At 41.9% G+C, this 19,209-nt stretch overlaps 1 protein-coding gene across 8 annotated transcripts in view; it reads right to left on the bottom strand.

The window, feature by feature from the left end:
• GABPB1 (GA binding protein transcription factor subunit beta 1) overlaps positions 1 to 19,209 on the bottom strand; it is a 53,679-nt gene that overhangs the window by 29,619 nt on the left and 4,851 nt on the right. For all 8 annotated transcript variants that reach the window (XM_084775272.1, XM_084775274.1, XM_084775270.1 and 5 more), the window contains exon 2: positions 5,149 to 5,256. In XM_084775272.1, coding sequence (XP_084631398.1) covers positions 5,149 to 5,256 — 108 coding nt within the window. The remainder of the gene's footprint in view (positions 1 to 5,148; positions 5,257 to 19,209) is intronic.

Below are 19,209 nucleotides of genomic sequence, written 5' to 3'. Positions count from 1 at the left end.
TAGAGGCGTGCGCCACCACACCCGGCATCAGTTGTTAAATCATTTTCTATAAACCACATTGTCCTAAGACCTTCGTATTGGTCTTACTTGATGCTTTCACAGCACAAGTACTGTAAAGGAACCTAAAGCACAGAGGGATCACCAATTTGCCTAAAGTCACACAAGTGACAGAATACAAAGAAAACCTTAGAAATAATTATTTTATTACAACAAAAAATAATTTATCTTACTGAGGTTTTAACAGACCCTCATAAATCAAAGGAGATTGTTGAATAATCCTTTTTTCATGCCCTGTTGTACTGTCATATAACTGGCCTTTTTTTTTCTACTCTCCAATTCTGTATTTAATGAAAGACTTTTAACACTTTCATTGAACAACCACTGAGATTTACTTAGAGAGGTACTGAGGTCTATTTTGTATTTCTGTTGTTATTCTTGAGACTTTTCCTTTTTGGCTCACAAGGAGAGAAAAAGATACATGTAACACGCATACTTACATATAGGTGACATGCATACTTACATATGGTTTCAACACTAGCTAAATGTCTGTAAGTCAACACCAGTCTGGAAGGAAAACCATTCTAATAATTTGAAATCCTTCCACATGGTGCTCCCTGATCACAAGCCCGTCTCTTGGTTTTGGTGGGCATGTGTGCATGGTGGGGGTTCTGGGGAGCCAAACCAAGGTCAGCTTGCATGACAAGCACTTTACCCACTAAGCCATCTCCCCGGTCCCTACTCACAAGTTTTTGACAAAGCACTGCTTTGTTTTAATTTCTATCAATTATAAATCCTTACATGGTAGTTTGGTTCTTCCTGTTTTGAACTTTACTAGAATCCTACCACAAGTACTTGTCCATTGTTTAAAATTATTTTTTCAAGATGCATTCATGTTAATGAGCAAAAAATGAAGCACACTAAATTTCTCTACAATAATCCACTTGAGACAATCTGTAGCTAATACGACTCATCAACTGATGAACATTTTTTCCCAGCTTTAGCATAAATGATTCTGCTATGTAGGGTCTTCTAGCAACTCAAGCACATTAACAAGATTTTCTTCAATGTTCTAGAAGTTCAATTGCTACAAATGGCATACCCGTGTTAAAATTTAATAAGCACTGTCAAACTGTCCTCCAAAATGGATACGTTGGTTCACCTTTGTACCATCTCCTCATCAAGATTGGCACTCGAAATATCACTTGGCTAACCAAGAAGATGTGCCAAGTAGCTTCTGGCTTGCTTTTTTTTACTGATGGAGTTGAACACTGTTTTGTATTTCCTGGCCATTCAAACTCTGTCTTGGGGGAGTACTACTCTGAGACACCTGTCTCTCATTGCCGACCCCCAGGAACTCTGAACACACTGCAGATACCTTTATGTATGGTCCTTCTGTCTTGATGTACTACACATCATGATGATATATCTACGGTGTGTTTAAGAAAGTATTTTTATTTCATGTGTATGAGTGTTTGCCTGTGTGTATGTCTATTCACCACAATGTGTGCAACGCCTGTGAAGACCGGAAGAATCCTCTGGAACTGACTTTCAGGCAGTTGTTAGCTGCCGTGTGAGAGCTGAGCACTGAACCCAGGTCCTCTACGAGAGCAACAAGTGTTCTCAACCAGTTAATTCTGCTATAAATTTGTTGAGCTTCTTGAACTTGTGGGTATTTATCAATTCTGGAAATTCTAGGCAACCACTCTTTCAAATGTCTTTACCCTGACCCAGCCTCTGTTTGTGGGTCTACTGTTTCTATCTCTGTCACTATGGAAATGCTCCTGGTATCTCTCACAACCTCTCATAGCACTGCCATTTTCTACTGCGCGTCTATGTTACACCCCGGGTTTCTGACCATCAGTTCTCTACGCTGTTGCAGCTGTCTCTCACGTGTTCTGATGCGCTACCTACTGTCCTCAACAGGTCTGCTTCTACTGTCAGGTTGTTTCAGAGACATTCAAGCTGCTTTGTGTTTGGGTGTTAATTACTCTTGACTGTTCCCTTTCCTTGAAATTTTGTTAGTAGATATGAAGCTGGGATTTTTAAAAATAATTTCTCTATGGATTTGTTCTGCCAGGGACATGAGTGAAAGAACCCTAGTCCAAAGAAACAACATCCACTCCTCGGCCTCTGGTTTCCCAGACGCATGGGTGTTTGTGAGTTCAGGCTTCAAATGTACAAGACATGCTTGTGATTCCAAATTCTCTTAATAAACATTTCCCTCTCTCCTTGGTGTTGGCTCACATCAGCTCATTCTTTGCAGGGCCCAAACGAGAAGGGAGAAAGGGTGGGGTATGGGGTGCTCTGAGACAGTCTCACTGCTGCAGACAGTTCTCAGGAAACTGTCACACACACACATATACACACACACACACACACACACACACACACACACACCCGGGGAGCACACTCAGGGCTTGTCTTCAGGACCCCATGCTGGTGAGCTGGGAAGCCAACAAAGAAACCCCAAAGCAGCAAACTAGAGAACAAATTCTCTGGGTTCCAGTGTTTTTGGTTCTCTCTTTGGTGTTTTTGTTTTGGTTTGGTTTTGTATGTTTGGTTAGTTTTTCAAGACAGGGTTTCTCTGTGTAGCCTTGGCTGGTGTAGAACTAGCTCTGTAGACCAGGCTGGCCTCCAACTCAGAGATTCCCCTGCCTCTGCTGGGATTAAGGCTTGTGCCTCCACCGCCCTTACTCCTCATTCTTAGTTGTTTTGTTTTGTTTTTAAAGTTTTTCAAGATAGAGTTTCTTTGTAAGTAGCCCTGATTGTCCTGGAATCACTCTGTAGAGCAGGCTGGCCTCGAACTCACAGCGATCCACCTGCCTCTGCACCCCCGCACCCCCACCCCCGAGTGCTGTGAACACTCTCAGTTCTTAACTCAGCAGCACACTGAAGATCTCCTTGATAATCTTTAGCGAAAGACTCAACTGATATAGGCAAATGCTGACATATTTATACATGAAATGACAGTTCCAGGGATTTGCTTTAAAATAATTCAAAGAAGGCTGGAGAGATGTCTCAGAGGCTAAGAGTACTGGCTGCTCTTCCAAAGGTCCTGAGTTCAATCCCCAGCAACCACATAGTGGCTCACAACTGTCTATAATAAGATCTGGTGCCCTCTTCTGGTGTACATGTAGGAAGAACACTATATATAATCTTTTTTAAAAATCATAATAGGGGCTAGAGAGATGGCTCAGAGGTTAATAGCACTGATTGCTCTTCCAGAGGTCCTGAGTTCAAGTCCCAGCAATCATATGGTGGCTCACAGCCATCTATAATGTGATCTGATGCCCTCTTCTGGCCTGCAGGTGTACATGCAGGGCAGAGCACTGTATACACAATAGTAAATAAATAAATCTTTAAAAAAAATACAAAGAAAGGTCATGGAAAACCAAGATTTACTATGATGTGGGGTTTTGTTGTTGTTATTGTTTTTCTGTGGTTTTTCTTTTTTCTCTTTTCTTTCTTTCTTTCTTTTTTTAAAGTTTTTCAAGACAGGGTTTCTCTATAGCCTTGGCTGTTCTGAAGACCAGGGTGGCTTCAAACTCAAGTGATCCACCCACCTCTGCCTCTCTAGTGCTGGGTCATGATGTAGTTCTTCAAGGTAAATAAAAAGTATGCAGAAGCTGATGTCGTAATGAAAATTTCAGGCAAATACATATATATATTACATGAAAAAAAATTCAATGAATAAAGATAAAAAGATCTGGAGAGATGGCTCAGAGGTTAACAGGAATGTCTGTTCTTCCAAAGGTCCTGAGTTCAATTCCTAGCAATCACATGCAGGCAGAATACTTACAAATAATAAATAAATAAATCTTATTTTAAAAAATTAAAAATCTGAACTTTCTGGTGGTGCACACCTTTAATCTCAGCACTGAGGCAGATCTCTGAGTTCAAGGCCAGCCTGCTCTACACAGCATGTTCTGGTACAGCTAGGGCTACACAGAGAAGCCCTATCTTGGGGGGCGGGGCAGATTTTTCTGTTGCTATCAATAGAAAGTTAATGGAGATGCCTAGCCCTGCATGCTCCTAAGACCATCTCTTTTGCTTTACCACCAGAAATGAACAGGTATGTCTTATGGCTTATCCACACTGCCTTATGGTGTAAAAAACCAGTTCCCACTCTTTCTTGCTATTTGGTCACATTTCTTCTCTCCCTCTGTCTTTTCTTTCTTTCTTTCTTTCTTCCTTCTTTCCTTTCTTTCTTTTCTTCTTTCTGGAACAGGGTCTCACGATGAAGCCTTGTATGTCCAGGAATTGCCTGCTTCTGTCTCCATGGTTACAGTTCTTACAATTTTACAAGTAGAAACTAAAATGCAAACGTTTTTCTTTTTTTCTTTTTCTAGGAGCAGTTAAAACTCCATCTTTATTGTTTTGTGAATTGATTTTCTTCCTGGTTATAGGATCTTTAAACTGAATCCCAAACAGCTATATATTATAATCACACCAAACAAGTCTAGCCCAAAGTCTTTAAAACAAACAATTTTTATTTGTAGAGTGGATAAGATTGTCTACTATTAAAAAAAAATATGAGCCAATCATTTAAAAGCAGTTTAATTAGGAGGTGGAGAAATGGCTCAGCCATTAAGAGTATATACTACTCTTGCAGAGAACCCAAGTCCACTTCCTAGTGCCCAGGTCTGTAAGTAACAACTGTCTGTAACTCAGCTCTGGCGGATCCAACACCTGACTTCACATGGGCCTACACTCACATGCACACATCTATACAAATAAACAAATTAAAAGTTGTAAAAAGGAGGGGCTGGAAAGATGGCTCAGAGGTTAAGAGCACTGTCTGTTCTTCCAAAGCTCCTGAGTTCAATTCCCAGAAACCACATGGTGGCTCACAGCCATCTATAATGAGATATGGTGCCCTCTTCTGGAGTGCAGGCACACATGCAGGCAGAGTACTGTATACATAATAAATAAATATTTTTTTAAAGTTGTAAAAAAATGAATTTTTTAAAAATATATAACTGTAAAAATCTGAACAAATCCCTTCCCCCAAAAAAGTATGTGTACATTTTACCTTATATAAGCATAAATACTGGATAAATTTTTATCTGGAAAGAAGGGAAGGAGGGGCAGCAGAAGAGGAGGAGGAGGAAGTAAAAGCAACTCAACAACATTAAAATCACTCTTTACCCAGTCTGTAGTAAAAGGAGCTCCATTTGCCATCAAAATACGAACTTCATCGTCTTGACCTGCTCGTGCCGCTTCTAAAAGCTTCTTCCCCAAATCTACCAGGGACATCTAAATGAAACACATGAGCTGACATCAGCATCTCCATTACATACTGGACATGACTCCCCCTCATTCAGAAGTCCACTCTCAGTTATGCCTATAAACGTGATTTGGTTAACCTAAAACTAATGATCATACAAAACAATTTATATTTGGATTCCTGAAATATATTTCTCTTCTCATTAAGTTTTTTGGCCTGAGCAAAGCTGGCTTAAATTCTTCTTTCACATATGGTCAGAAAAACCCAGAAGAGGTTAGGTGGCGGATACCGTGAGTCTGAGAACTAAAATCAGCACCTGTTTTAATTAGAGCCTAATAACATGTTCATAAAAGTAAAATTAAAGTACAAGATAGTAAGCTGGGCGGAGGTACTGCACACCTTTAATCCCAGCACTTGGGGGAAAAGACAGGCGGATCTCTGTGAGTTCGAGGCCAGCCTGGTCGCCACAGTGAGTCCAGGACAGTCAAGGCTACACAGAGAAACCTTATCTTGAAAAACAAAAGCAAAATCATAGAGTACAAGATAGTATCCTGTTGCTGCTATCAGCTAATCTACCATGACGTTTTCTGAAAAAGTGTGCTCAAATTCTGAAACACACACTTTCTGCTCCTGTGCACACAGCGCACACTTAGTCTTCCAGAAAGGAGCACAATTCACACTCCATGCAAGCACTGAACAGGGAGCTGAATGGTCTTAGGAGCAGGACAGCTGTCTCACTAAGAATCTACACAGAGATTTTATCTTTAGAGAATTCAAGAATTCTAAAGTCCCAGTCAAGAGAGGGGGTAGGGAGAGGGAGGCAGGGAAGACGTGTCAGAAAAGACCGTGACAGGAAGCCGCAGGTGAGCAAAGACTTGAGCTGGTCAGAGGCGCTCGGATTCCAGAGACGGTCATTCTGAGGATTAAGAAACTTTCCAAATCCAGAAAGCTGTCCAGCCAGAAGCTTACTTTGTGATACCGTATAACATGCTATGGAAAGAGAAACAGGGAAAACTAGAAGCCTGTGGAGAAGTGAAGACGAGGAATCTTCTGAGACTTTAAAAAAAACAGATGCAGCTGGGATTCAAATTTGTCCAAAAAGGAATACACTCACAAGGTAGAGAGACCATAAAGGAGAAGTGACAAGTGGACCCGGGCAGCTGTCACTCAGGAAGAACATGTGAGAGACTGAAGGAGCGTGGAAAGGTCATTTCTTCCAGGAAGGCATAAAACATGCCACGCACTTAGAAGATGTGTTAGGAGGTACAAAGAGATAATTACAAGACAACCAATCGACTCTCTGGAAAGAACGATGCCAAATTATCATGTTTAGGAGAGCCTGTAATATGAGCCCATCCATGCCACGCAAAGGAATAGCCACAGAAAGCCATCAACACTAGGTGGTATGCACAGATGAGCTTTCTTAGGAGTTATTCTCTGTAAAATGACAAGAGAATTCCTAACATACCCTGTGGTGGAGAATAAGCCTAACATACCCAGTTGTGGAGTTTATATGGGTTTTTTTATTTTCTGCATGTGACACTTGCAACACTTCTTTTACCTGTGACCTTCTGTTGCCTTCCCCACTCCCACCCCCATTTTTTCTGTAACCCAAGGTCCTTAATCTCTGCAAAGAGACTAAACTTCTGATCTCAGATAAAGGTGTTTCCTAGAGACCATGTCCAAGGCCAGAAGAACCTTAAGCAGTAATTTCCTACTAAAGACTACATAATCTTTAAAAGACAAGTTGATCCCTCTCTTAGAAGAGCAAAATCCAAACTACTGAACACAGTATCTATTCTGTAGATGAGCCAAATTTCACTTAAATGGCTCTCAAATGAATCTTATCCTTTAAATGCTATGTATAACATAAACATTTACAGTGCTGATTGATCCAGCAAGTCCACTTGGACATACTATGCCAGACAGCAACTTCTGAAGAATCACTACAGCGTGCCAGACTACAGTTCTCACATTCTAAAATTAGTCTGCTTTTTTCATCTTGATTTGTATACATTCTGGACAGTAGCTCCTATGCCAAATACAAAATTATCAATAACTCCTTTTCAAATTTATGCACAGGCACACAGTTTTTTGAAAGTGGGTTGTAAAGCATTTAACATACTTGAAATTTGTACGCTTTACAAATCCTGTATACATATTCCACTTTCATATCAGTTTTGCAAATTATACACAGACAGAAAAGGGTGGAAGTTTTGTTTTGTTTTGTGCTCTTTTGCTTTTGAGACAGGGTTTCTATATGTTATCTTGGCTGTCCTGGACTCGCTCTGTAGACCGGACTGGCCTCAAACTCATAGCAATCCACCAGCCTCTGCCTCCCGAGCACTGGGATTAAAGAGTATACATCTATACATACATAAAAGTATGTATAGATAATCTGTACTAGGATATAAGAAATCTCAAGTTACAGACAACTGCCTATGGTGTATAACAGATACCTTCTAGTTTAGTTGCTAATAAAGGGCTATATACAAAGCAGAAGAGACACACAGAGACAGAGACAGAGAGACAGAGAGAAAAACCTAAGTCAAAATAAAGGTGGAGGAAGCATAAGCAAGAATCTAACACAGGGGGCTGGAGAGGTGGCTCAGTGGTTAAGAGCACTGCCTGCTCTTCTGAAGGACCTGGGTTCAATTCCCAGCACCCACGTGGCAGTTCACAACTGTCTGTAACTCCAAGATCTGACACCCTTACACCAATGTACATAGATTAAAGTTAAATAAAATATTTTTAAAGACATCAGAATTTCAATTATTAAAAAAGAAGAATCTAACACAGTAGTAATAAAAGCAAAACAAAACAAAAACCATGATGACCACGAAGTCATCAAAAAGAAATAACTGTTGTTGCTGAAAGATGTAAAATATTTTTAAAGTAATTCCTACTGTAGTCAATGGTGATTAAAACTTACACTTATATACTGCTCTATCATGTATGCCAACAACAATAAAAGTAACTTAATTTAGTAAGTTGATTTTTGTTTGGTTTTTCAAGACATGATTTCCCTGTGTAGCCATGGCTGTCCTGGACTTGCTTTGCAGACCAGGCCACTGCACCCCGCTAAACTGATTCAGTTTAAAGATTCTATAACCAGGAAGAGAATCAATTCACAAAACAACAAAGAGGCTGGGGGTGGTTCTGCTGGTAATGGGACTGCCATGTAGCCAGAGGACCAGAGTTCAGATTCCCAGAACCCACATGAACACCTGGTAGATGGGGCAGCATAGCACCTAAAAGGTGGAGATAAGGCTAGCCGAGTTCAGAGTGTTCCGAGCTCAGTGAGACTCTGCCTTCAATAAATAAAGTGCAGAGGACCTAAAGACTCAATTTCAACCTCTGGCCTTCATGTGCACACATGCATCTGCACTTGTGCACGTGTACACATGCTCATATACATGTAAATGTACATATAGACATGAATACCACACACACATACAAATGCTGGGTCAAGTCTTCAGTTCATTCAGACTGATTATATGTTAAATCTTCAGGGGGAAAAACAATATTTAAAAAATGATAAGGGTTAGCAATTAAAATATATGCTCATCATTTACTTGATTTTCTCCAAAGAAAAACCAGTAAAGTTTAATGATTTAATCCCAAAACCTACTGTATATGGAATGTTACACCACTTAGTTCAATACTCCCTTTCTCTTTGAGAATATAAATACCCATTACAATAAATTCAAGTAAATAAATACAATAATAATAAACAAAACTATTAATAATAAACAAAAACTGCTTATTAAATGTTTACCATAGTCTAGCATAAACTATTGTTTCGTTTAAATTAAAACATATTACTCAAAAAACAAAAAATAAAATAAAATTCTAAGGTGGGGTGGTGGTGGCACACACCTTTAATCCCAGCACTCAGGAAGCAGAGGCAGGTAGCTCTCAAGTACAGGAACCCTGTCTCAAAAAACAAAACAAAACAAATAAAATAAAATAAAATAAAATAAATAAAAAACCTATTAAATAAGATCCACCTAGAAATTTGCACTCACAAAAATTATACATGAGTGCCATCTAGTGGTTACAAGAACAGCAGCTTATACACCCATACATACTTAAATGATCTTTAATACTTTCATTTAAAAATATTTACAAAATCTGGATGTGGTGGTACACACCTGTAATCCCAGCACCCTGGGAGGCAGAAGCAGGTGGATGGATCTATGAGTTCGAGGCCAGCCTGCTCTACAAAGCGAGTCTAGGACAGCCAAGGCTACACAGAGAAACCTTGTCTCAAAAAACAAAAACAAAAATCAAAAAACTTAAAATAGTATGTAATGGCTTAAGAATCAAGACCCCCCGCTGGAGAGATGGCTCAGAGGTTAAGAGCAAACTGCTTTTCCAGAGGTCCTGAGTTCAATTCCCAGCAACCACATGGTGGCTCACAGCCATCTATAATGTGACATTCTGACAGATATGCAGACAGAGCACTGTATTCATAATATAAGTAAATTTTTTTAATCAAGACCCTAAACTGTATATACAACATAACTGAAATATGTAAAAAAAAAGGCACAGAAAAAGAACTAGAAACAATAAAGCACGATAATAAAAAATTCTTTTATTTCCCTTTTATTTTGTAAGGTTTGTACAAAAAACTCATATTACTCATGCAATTAAAAACAAACTTTTATTAAAATATTTATATCAAAACTAGATTACAAGGCTGGGCATGGTGGCGCTCGCCTTTATTCCTAGTGTTTGGGAGGCAAAGGCAGGCAGGGTCAAAACCAAACAAAACAAAAAAACTAGGTTACAGGTAAGCTTAAAAACCTTTTAATGTTTAATTTTAAATGTTGAAAGCATTTGTTTTACATAGTAAATTATCATGTATATAGATGTACGTATGAAATATCCTTGGCAATCAGTATTTAATTGTCAACATTCTCATGAGAAGTGGACTTCAGGAGGCTGAAGAGCTGGCTCAGTAGTTTAAGCACTTCCTGCTCTTGCAAAGGGCTTGGGGTCAGTCCGGGCACCTACACAGAACTCAGAGCCACCTGTCCCTCCAGTGCCGGGGCACCCAGCAGCACCTTCCTCTGGCCTCCACTGGCACTGCACACACTTGGTGCAGACAGACATGCCACAAACTTTTTCTGTCTGCTCGTTTTTTGAGACAGGGTTTCTCTGTGTACCCCTGGCTGTCCTAGAAACCGCCTGCCTCTGCCTCCAGAGTGCTGGGATTAAAGGCATGTGCCACCACATCTGGCACCACAGTCTTACACATGAAATAAAAATAAAGATATAGAAAAGAATTTCACTAATAATACAGTCCTCACAATCTTGTCACATGTCACTGTGGTCTCCATCATACAAAGAGAGCAAGAGTAAAAGAATGTATCATGTACACTCAATTTGAATGAACTTTCCTATCATGAATTTTTTGTCTTCTATTTTAAGATAACATGGAGAAGCTTCTGAAGTAGAAGGCAGCATGTGTCATCTGAGGATTTCAATCTGGGCTCTCCTCCCTGTGTAACCCTTCAGAAGGGAAAAATGATCACCACTTCTTTTCTAAAACAGCCTTCTATGTAGCCAGGGCTGGTCTCACAGTCACAAAAAGTGTATTATTATATCAGTGTGCACTTCACACTACCAGGGTACAAGAACCCATCTATCTGCAAGGTCCCCACTCCTTACAACCGTAATCTTCTCTCAGAACTCAAGGCTAAACACACTGGGGTAATCACAGAAAGCGGAGACACTTCTCAGGGTACCTCAGGAACTGGGCTCTGACTCCAGGTGCCGGCTGAAGTGCCCTTCTTACCACCTTCAAAGCCTGTGCCTGACAATCTGCGGCAAAGCTCGGCCTCTCTTCCCCACGAAATCCTTTCACCCACTTCAGCAATGCAAGCCTGCTCAAAACCACTCATGGCCTGGAGTGTATGCTACTGCTCAGAGGCCCTCTCTTCTCTGCTCCCTGCTACCCTGCCTAAAGCACGTGCTTTACCTGACCCACTAACTAACCAGCATTAAACTAACACTAATACAGTAGTATAACACTAATACACAATATCATTATATTCATCTATGCAGCCTAAGATCTTTTTTCGCTGGGCAGTGATGGGGCACACCTTTAATCTCACCAGTTGGGAGGCAGAGGCAGGTGGATCGCTTTGAGTTTGAAGTCAGCCTGGTCTACAAAGCGTGTCCAGGACAGGCAGGGCTACACAGAACCCACTTTGTAGACAAGGGTTGCCTTGAACTCCTAGAGATCTGCCTGTCTCTGCTTCCTCTGTACTGGAATTAAAGATCTAAGAACTTTTACACACCTAAAGCCTACCCCAGTGGCACACCTCATCTTACACACCCACAGCCTACCCCAGTTGCACGCCTCCTCATCTTACACACCCACAGCCTACCCCAGTTGCACGCCTCCTCATCTTACACACCCACAGCCTACCCCAGTGGCACACTTCCTCATCTTACACACCCAAAGCCTACCCCAGTGGCACACCTCATCTTACACACCCACAGCCTACCTCAGTGGCACACCTCATCTTACACACCCACAGCCTACCCCAGTGGCACACCTCATCTTACACACCCACAGCCTACCCCAGTAGCACACCTCATCTTACACACCCACAGCCTACCCCAGTGGCACACCTCATCTTACACACCCACAGCTTACCCCAGTGGCACACCTCATCTTACACACCCACAGCCTACCCCAGTGGCACACCTCACCTTACACGCCCACAGCTTACCCCAGTGGCACACCTCATCTTACACACCCACAGCCTACCCCAGTGGCACACCTCACCTTACACACCCACAGCTTACCCCAGTGGCACACCTCACCTTACACACCCACAGCCTACCCCAGTTGCACCTCCTCATCTTACACACCCAAAGCCTACCCCAGTGGCACACCTCATCTTACACACCCACAGCCTACCCCAGTGGCACACCTCATCTTACACACTCACAGCCTACCTCAGTGGCACACCTCATCTTACACACCCACAGCCTACCCCAGTGGCACACCTCATCTTACACACTCACAGCCTACCTCAGTGGCACACCTCATCTTACACACTCACAGCCTACCTCAGTGGCACACCTCATCTTACACCACAGCCTACCCCAGTGGCACACCTCACCTTACACACTCACAGCCTACCTCAGTGGTAGGCCGCCTCATCTTTCCCACACAGCTCTATCTACAGCAGAAGAAACACTGAAGCCCGTGAGTCTCCTGGGCCACTCTCATTCACCCTCCACACTCCACTCCCTGGCCCCATATGCTGCGGGTGCTATTATGACGCAAAATGCACTCAGTCCAATTTCAAAAGGCCAGTCTTTCATAAACTCAACATTATCTAAAAGTCCGTAGGCAGCAAGGTGGTGCACGCCTTTGATCCCAGCACTCTGGTAGGCAGAGACAGAAGGACTTCAGTGAGTTAGAGGCTAGCTTGGGAGTTCTGTCACACAGAAACCCTGTCTTGATGCAACACACTTCTCTCTCTTGGGCTGGATCAACTCCCTATGCGCAGCTTTCTTTAGCAGCTATTTCACAGCTCTAGGATTTGGAGGACCCCAAAACAATCCTCGCATCACACAGCCTCTCAGCCCTCCATGAAGGAACTCAGATCCCACAACCTTTTTAGGCATGTATCCTTCATGACTCTAAATACAAAACCCTATGGATGCTGCTGCAAGGTCTGGCCACTATCAAAAGTAACGAACTATTGCTTTAGTGGAGATTTTCTTCTTGTTTATTCATTTGTTTCTGTTTTTGTTTTGGCTTTGGTTTTTCAAGAGAGGGTTTCTCTGTGTAGCCTTGGCTGTCCTGGACTTGCTTTGTAGATCAGGCTGACCTCAAACTCACAGCGATCTGCCAACCTCTGCCTCCCGAGTGCTGGGACTAAAGGCATGCGTCACCATGCCAGGCTGAGATTTCCTTAACAGGGTTTCTCTCTATGCCCAGCCTTGAGGAGATCTCAAGACAGTCTATTGCTGACTCTGATATGATCATTAGCAACCACTCTTAGGCAGGTCTACAGTGAAAGGGAGCAAGTAGAACAAAAAGAAATACACAAGAAAAAAAGAAAGAAAAAGTACAATTTGGAGAGATGGCTCAGTGGTTAAGAGCACTGTCTGATCTTCCAAAGGTCCTGAGTTCAATCCCCAGCAACCACATGGTAGCTTCACAACCATCTACTATGAGATCTGGTGCCCTCTTTTGGTAAGCAGGCACACAAGCAGGCAAATTACTGCATAAATAATAAATAAATAAATCTTTTTTTAAAAATTGGGAAATTCAATGTTAGAGCCCAGGCTTGTGCTGATAAAATAGCAGATTAGATTAGTCCAAGTGGAGCGAGAGAGCAGAATAGCTTTGTCTGGTGGTGACTTGGAAACCAGTAGCCCTTGCAGCATGGCTGACCAACTGACTTAAGAGCAGATTGCGGAATTCAAAGAGGCTTTTTCACTATTTGACAAGGATGGTGACGAGACTTTAACAACAAAGGAACTAGGGGCTCTGATGAGGTCTCTTGGGCAGAACCCCACAGAAGCAGAGCTGCAAGACATGATGATGAAGTAGATGCGGATGGTAATGGCACAATTAACCTCCCTGAGTTTCTGACAATGACGGCAAGGAAAACGAAGGACGCAGACAGTGAGGAAATTAGAGAAGCATTCCTCGTGTTTGATAAGGACGACAATGGCTACATCAGTGCAGCAGAGCTTCACCGTGTGATGACAAATCCTGGCGAAGTTAACAGATGAAGAGGAGGCTGATGAGATGATCAGGGAAGCAGACATTGATGGCGATGGTCAGGGAAGCAAACTATGAAGTTTGTACAAATGATGGCGCATTGTACAGGATGTGTTAAATTTGTTTGTAACTTATCTGTAAAAGGTTCCCCCTACTGTCAAAGAATATGCATGTATAGGAATTAGGACTTCATTCCTCCATGTTTTCTTCCTTTATCTGTCATTGTCAAACCTTATTTTAGGAAACTGATCAAGTAACATGTTGCATGTGGCTTACTCTGCTGTATCTAAGCCATCTACACTTAGATGGAGTTGGTCAAATGAGGGAACATCTGGGTTATGTCTTTTTTTTTTTTTTTTTAGTAGTTTTTAGGAACTGTAAACATGTTGTTGAGGTGTGGAGTCATGACTCTGCGTGGACTATGCTATCGACAGTCAACAATATGTACTTAAAGTTGCACTCTTGCAGAACGGCTTTATCCAGGTATTCCTACACTACTTTTTTATACTGTTTGTATTGTACTAGAAACATTTTCTTTTATTGTTATTTGCTTTTTAAACTTTGCTTAGCCACTTAAAGAAAATCTGCTTACGGCACAATTTGTACCTCAAATCCATTTCAAGTTGTATATTTGTTTTCCAATAAAAAAAATTACCAATTCAAAATATAGCAGATTAAGAATAGGCCTGATCTAAGCAAAAAAAGTGTCCTCAGGGCAAAACCTCCCCCAGCTCAGAGCTGGGTGTTGGAGCACACCTACCTTGAACCTGGGGCTTGGGAGGCAAAGGCAGGTAGATCTCTGTCAAGTCAAGAGCAGTCTGGTCTACACAAAAGTTCCAGGACAGCCAGGGCTCTCTGAAGAGTGGCCTTGTCTCAAAATCCTATCTCAAAAAGCCCAAACAAGCCGGGCATGGTGACACACGCCTTTAATCTCAGCACTCAGGAGGCGGACTGCTGTGAGTTCTGGGCTAGCCTGGTCTACAAAGCGAGTCTAGGACAGCCAAGATAACAGAGAAATCCTGTCTCAGAAAGAACAAACAAACCAAACCCAAACAGTAATAATCTTAAAAAAAGAATTTTCTGCTCTTAAAAAGCAACAAATGCAAACTGCTGCAAATGTGATTAATGGAGGCCAGGATTCCACGCCACAAACTCTTCTATAAACTGTCATGGTCATATTGCCATAACAACATAAAATTAATTAATACAAAGTTAGTACCAAGAGGGGACAGTGGCTGTGAAGACCCTGACCATATTTTTGTTGTTGTTGTTGTTTATACACACAATGTTTTTGAGGAATGTAGAGACTTTGGAACTTTGGACTGGAAAAGCAGTTGTGTGCTGTAATCAAAGTTCAAAGGGGTATTCTTACAACAGCCTGGAAAACAGCACTCTGAGGGCAATGCAATCTGTGTAGGGCCAGCTGAAGAGGTTGCAGAGGAGAACAATACCAACAACTGGTGCTAGAGGCCATTTGTAAGGTATTTTTGGCAAAAATCCTGGCTGGTTTTTGCTCATGTCCTAAGAACTTACCTGAGGCTAAATGAAAAAGTAATGAACTAATTTCTTGGGCAGAGAAAATGTCTGCACAATGAGCAGGGCGTGGTGGCACACACCTGTAATCCCAGCACTTCGGAGGCAGAGGCAGGTGGATCAGTGAGTTCAAGGCCAGCCTGGTCCACAAAGCTAGTCCAAGACAGCCAAGACTAACAGAGAAACCCTGTCTTGGGGGGGGGGGGGGAGGAGACAGCACATTGTTGAGTCAACACCATGGTTATTGACAACAGTTACAGAGGTTTATAATGAAAAAGAACAAGTGGAGCAGAAATACAGAATGTATGGTTTGGAAAGAAAAGGGACATTGACAAATTTAATGTTGCATACAGCCACGGTATGGACAGTTAAGATTAGCACTATTAAGGAGGGGTCTGCAGCTGGAATTGTTGGTGCACACCTTTAATCATAGCACTCAAGGAAGCAGAGGCCAGCCTGGTCTAAAAAGAAAGTCCAGAATAGCCAAACCTACACAGAGTAACCCTGTCTCAAAAAACAAAACTAAACAAAAAAGGATCTACTCTGAAGTACGGTCAAGTAAAAATTCAATAAAAGCAATATATGTGCTTTAAAAATCAGAATCTTGGGCTAAGGAGTAGAATAGTCATGAGTACGTGAGAAAAGTGTGATGCCATAGCTTCGGTGCATAGAACAAAAGGGGGAAATGTTAAATATAACTTTGGTTTGATTTAGTATTTCAAGAGGATTTCTGTGTAGTCTCAGCTGTCCTGAACTCCCTATGGAAACCAAACTGGCCTCACACTAACAGAGATCCGCCTGCCTCTGCCTCCCCAAGTGCTAGGATTACAGGTGTGGGCCACCTGGCCCAGCTAAATATAATTTTTTTAAGAAAGGAAAAAAAAATTTTTTGAGACAAGATTTCTCTGTTACACAGAGCCCTGGCTGTCCTGGACTCTCTTTGTAGACCAGGCTGGCCTCGAACTCAGAGGTCTGCTGCCCCTGTCTCCCTGGGATTACTAGGATTACAGGTGTGCATCCCCTGGACGACTATATGCTCACACTTTAAGAGCAGTAGTTCACACCAGGCGCATGTAATCCCAGCACTCAGAGAGGCAGAGGCAGGCAGTTCTCTGTGAGTTCAAGGCCAGCCTGGTCTAAGGGAGTCCAGGACAGCCAAGGTTACACAGAGAAACCCTGTCTCAAAACGCCAAAATAAATCTGAGCATACAATATAGTTACATGAACACATATGCACAAAAATACAGTCGTGAGTATAAATGACTACCATGTGTAAAAAAAAATGTATTTCCTACTGTGGGCTACTATATTTGGGAACTAAAAATGGTGTGTGAGAGACTGGAGAGATGGCTCAGAGGTCCCGAGTTCAATTCCCAGCAACCACATGGTGGCTCACAACAATCTATGTGATTTGGTGTCCTCTTCTGGTGTGCAGGTGTACATGAGACAAAGCCCTGTATTCATAATAAATAAATCTTAAAAAAGAAAGAAAAAGAAAAAGAAAAGAGAATGATATGTAAGGCCCAGGAGTTTTAAAAAGCTTGAAAACTACTTTGATTGTTGCTATACAGGTTCAAAGACAGGTAGGTCTCAGTGAACCTAACAAGCTAAGCATGTACCCCACCACTTAGGATCCTGAGTTTCCTCAATCCAGAACATATTCGCTCACTCTGACATCTAGGGACCAGGTTTCTCTGGCTACTCGAGTGGCAGCCGCATCACACCCTCTCTTCCCTGACCTAGCTTTATTCCTGTTTTACCTTACACAGAAACCACTGCCTACACCCTTTACTCAAAGGGCAGCTCTGAGAACAGGACTTTGTCTTGGGTTTGGTCTGGTTTGGTTTTGCAAAACAGTTTCTTAGTGTAGCACTAGCTGTTCTGGAACTCACTCTATAGACCAGGCTGGCCTCAAACTCAGAGCTCCACCTGCGTCTGCTTCTCCACCTCCCTCAACGCTGGGATTGAAGGTGTGTACCACCAGTACCCGGTTGACTCTGTCTTGTTTTACTGATTATTAGGAGATCTCAACAGAGCCTGGCATGACACATGTGATTCTGCGTAAGTGTTTAAATGGAAGGAAGAATGTAATCAATGAGAAAACAGAAGTTTCATTATGCTAGAGTAAGTAATAAAGTCAAAGAAGCAGAATGTAGTAAGATAAAGTATGAGTATCAGAAAGTAGACTTTACTCTGCAGACTACTGGAGGTTATTCAAAGTGTTGACTTCAAACACTTACTGAGCACAGGTTCAATTCATGTTGCTTGGCACAGCGGTGAGTGCAAAGGTCAACAGCACAGTGGAGAATACAAAGACCAAAGGTAAACTCTCTCCTTGGGCTTTCAGAAGGATGAGATTTGGAAGTCTTGGGAGAAATTATTCTGGCTGCCATATGCAGGGTGGATTCAAGGAAGGACAATCTAGGGCAAACTCCTGATTGGTGGATACAATGAAGGGAAAGCATGTATCCTAGACAACTCGATAGGAAACTGGGAACTGATAGGAAGTTAGAAAGTAATAAATCTAAAGGTGATGGAAACTCCTTAGCCTTCCACTAAAGCACGAGCCTTTACACTCTCAGACAGCAGCAGCACAAAAACAGCTATCCGGGGAAAGAGAGAAAAGAGGGGAGGGAGAAGGCCAGAGGGAGAAAGTGAGAGAAGGAGGGAGAGAGAACGGATGATCTTGTCCTTGACATGAATGGCAAGCATCACACAGAGAAGACAGAAGGGGATAGAATAGTAAATACAAAGAAATAAACTCATGAGCCTTTATGAAATAAACGGCTCAGCAGTCAATAGCACTGTTTCTTGCAGAACACAGGGGTTCAATTCCTAGAACCCTCATGATGATACACAGCCAACCTTCACTCCAATCCCAGGGGATCTGATGCCCTCATCTCTGCAGGAACTAGGCATGTACATGATATGCATACATGCATGCAAACAAAATACACACACATATAAGCCTAAAAATTTCCTGAAGAAAGTCAAGCAATTATCTATATTGGCTCCGTATAATCAAGATTTTAAAAATTACTGCTGACAAGAAGGAGGTTCTCTCAAGCAGTCTGAATTCGGTACCTAATAGTTCAGTAGATCAGGAAGGTAGTAAAAGAACCTGGAGCGAAACCTGACCTGGGCTCTGAACATAATGAAATAAAGAGTGAGGCCGAGAACTGTACGAGATTCTCAAGTTTATTTTCTTCTCCCACTTTATGGCTGCACATCTGAACAAGGGGAATAAACCTTTACAGACAATGAAGTAATCAGAGAGAAAAAGTTAAAACATGGCAGCTAGATTCCTGAAAATACAAGATGCCTCTTTCATTTAGTCTACAGAATGGCAGAACTTGGGTTTGGTTTGGTTTGGTTTGGTTTGGTAAAACAGTTAAACTGAAATCCTGTTTAAGAAACAAAAACCTAGGCAGGCGGATCACTGTGAGTTCAAGGCCAGCCTGGTCTACAAAGCGAGTCTAGGACAGCCAAGGCTACACAGAGAAACCCTGTCTCAAAAAACAAACAAACAAACAAACAAACAAAAAGCCTAAAATTTACTGATCTACTAAGGCAGCAATTTTCAACCCTTTCACAGGGTCACCTAAGACTGCCGGAAAACATATATTTAAATTACAATTCATAACAGTAGCAAAACTAGTTATGAAATAGCAACAAAATTTTATGGTTG

Source organism: Acomys minous (assembly GCF_964271855.1).
Source record: "Acomys minous genome assembly, chromosome: 3".
NCBI lineage: Eukaryota > Metazoa > Chordata > Mammalia > Rodentia > Muridae > Acomys > Acomys minous.
Note: the sequence above shows the minus strand (reverse complement) of the source record. Positions and strands in the feature narration are given on the sequence as shown.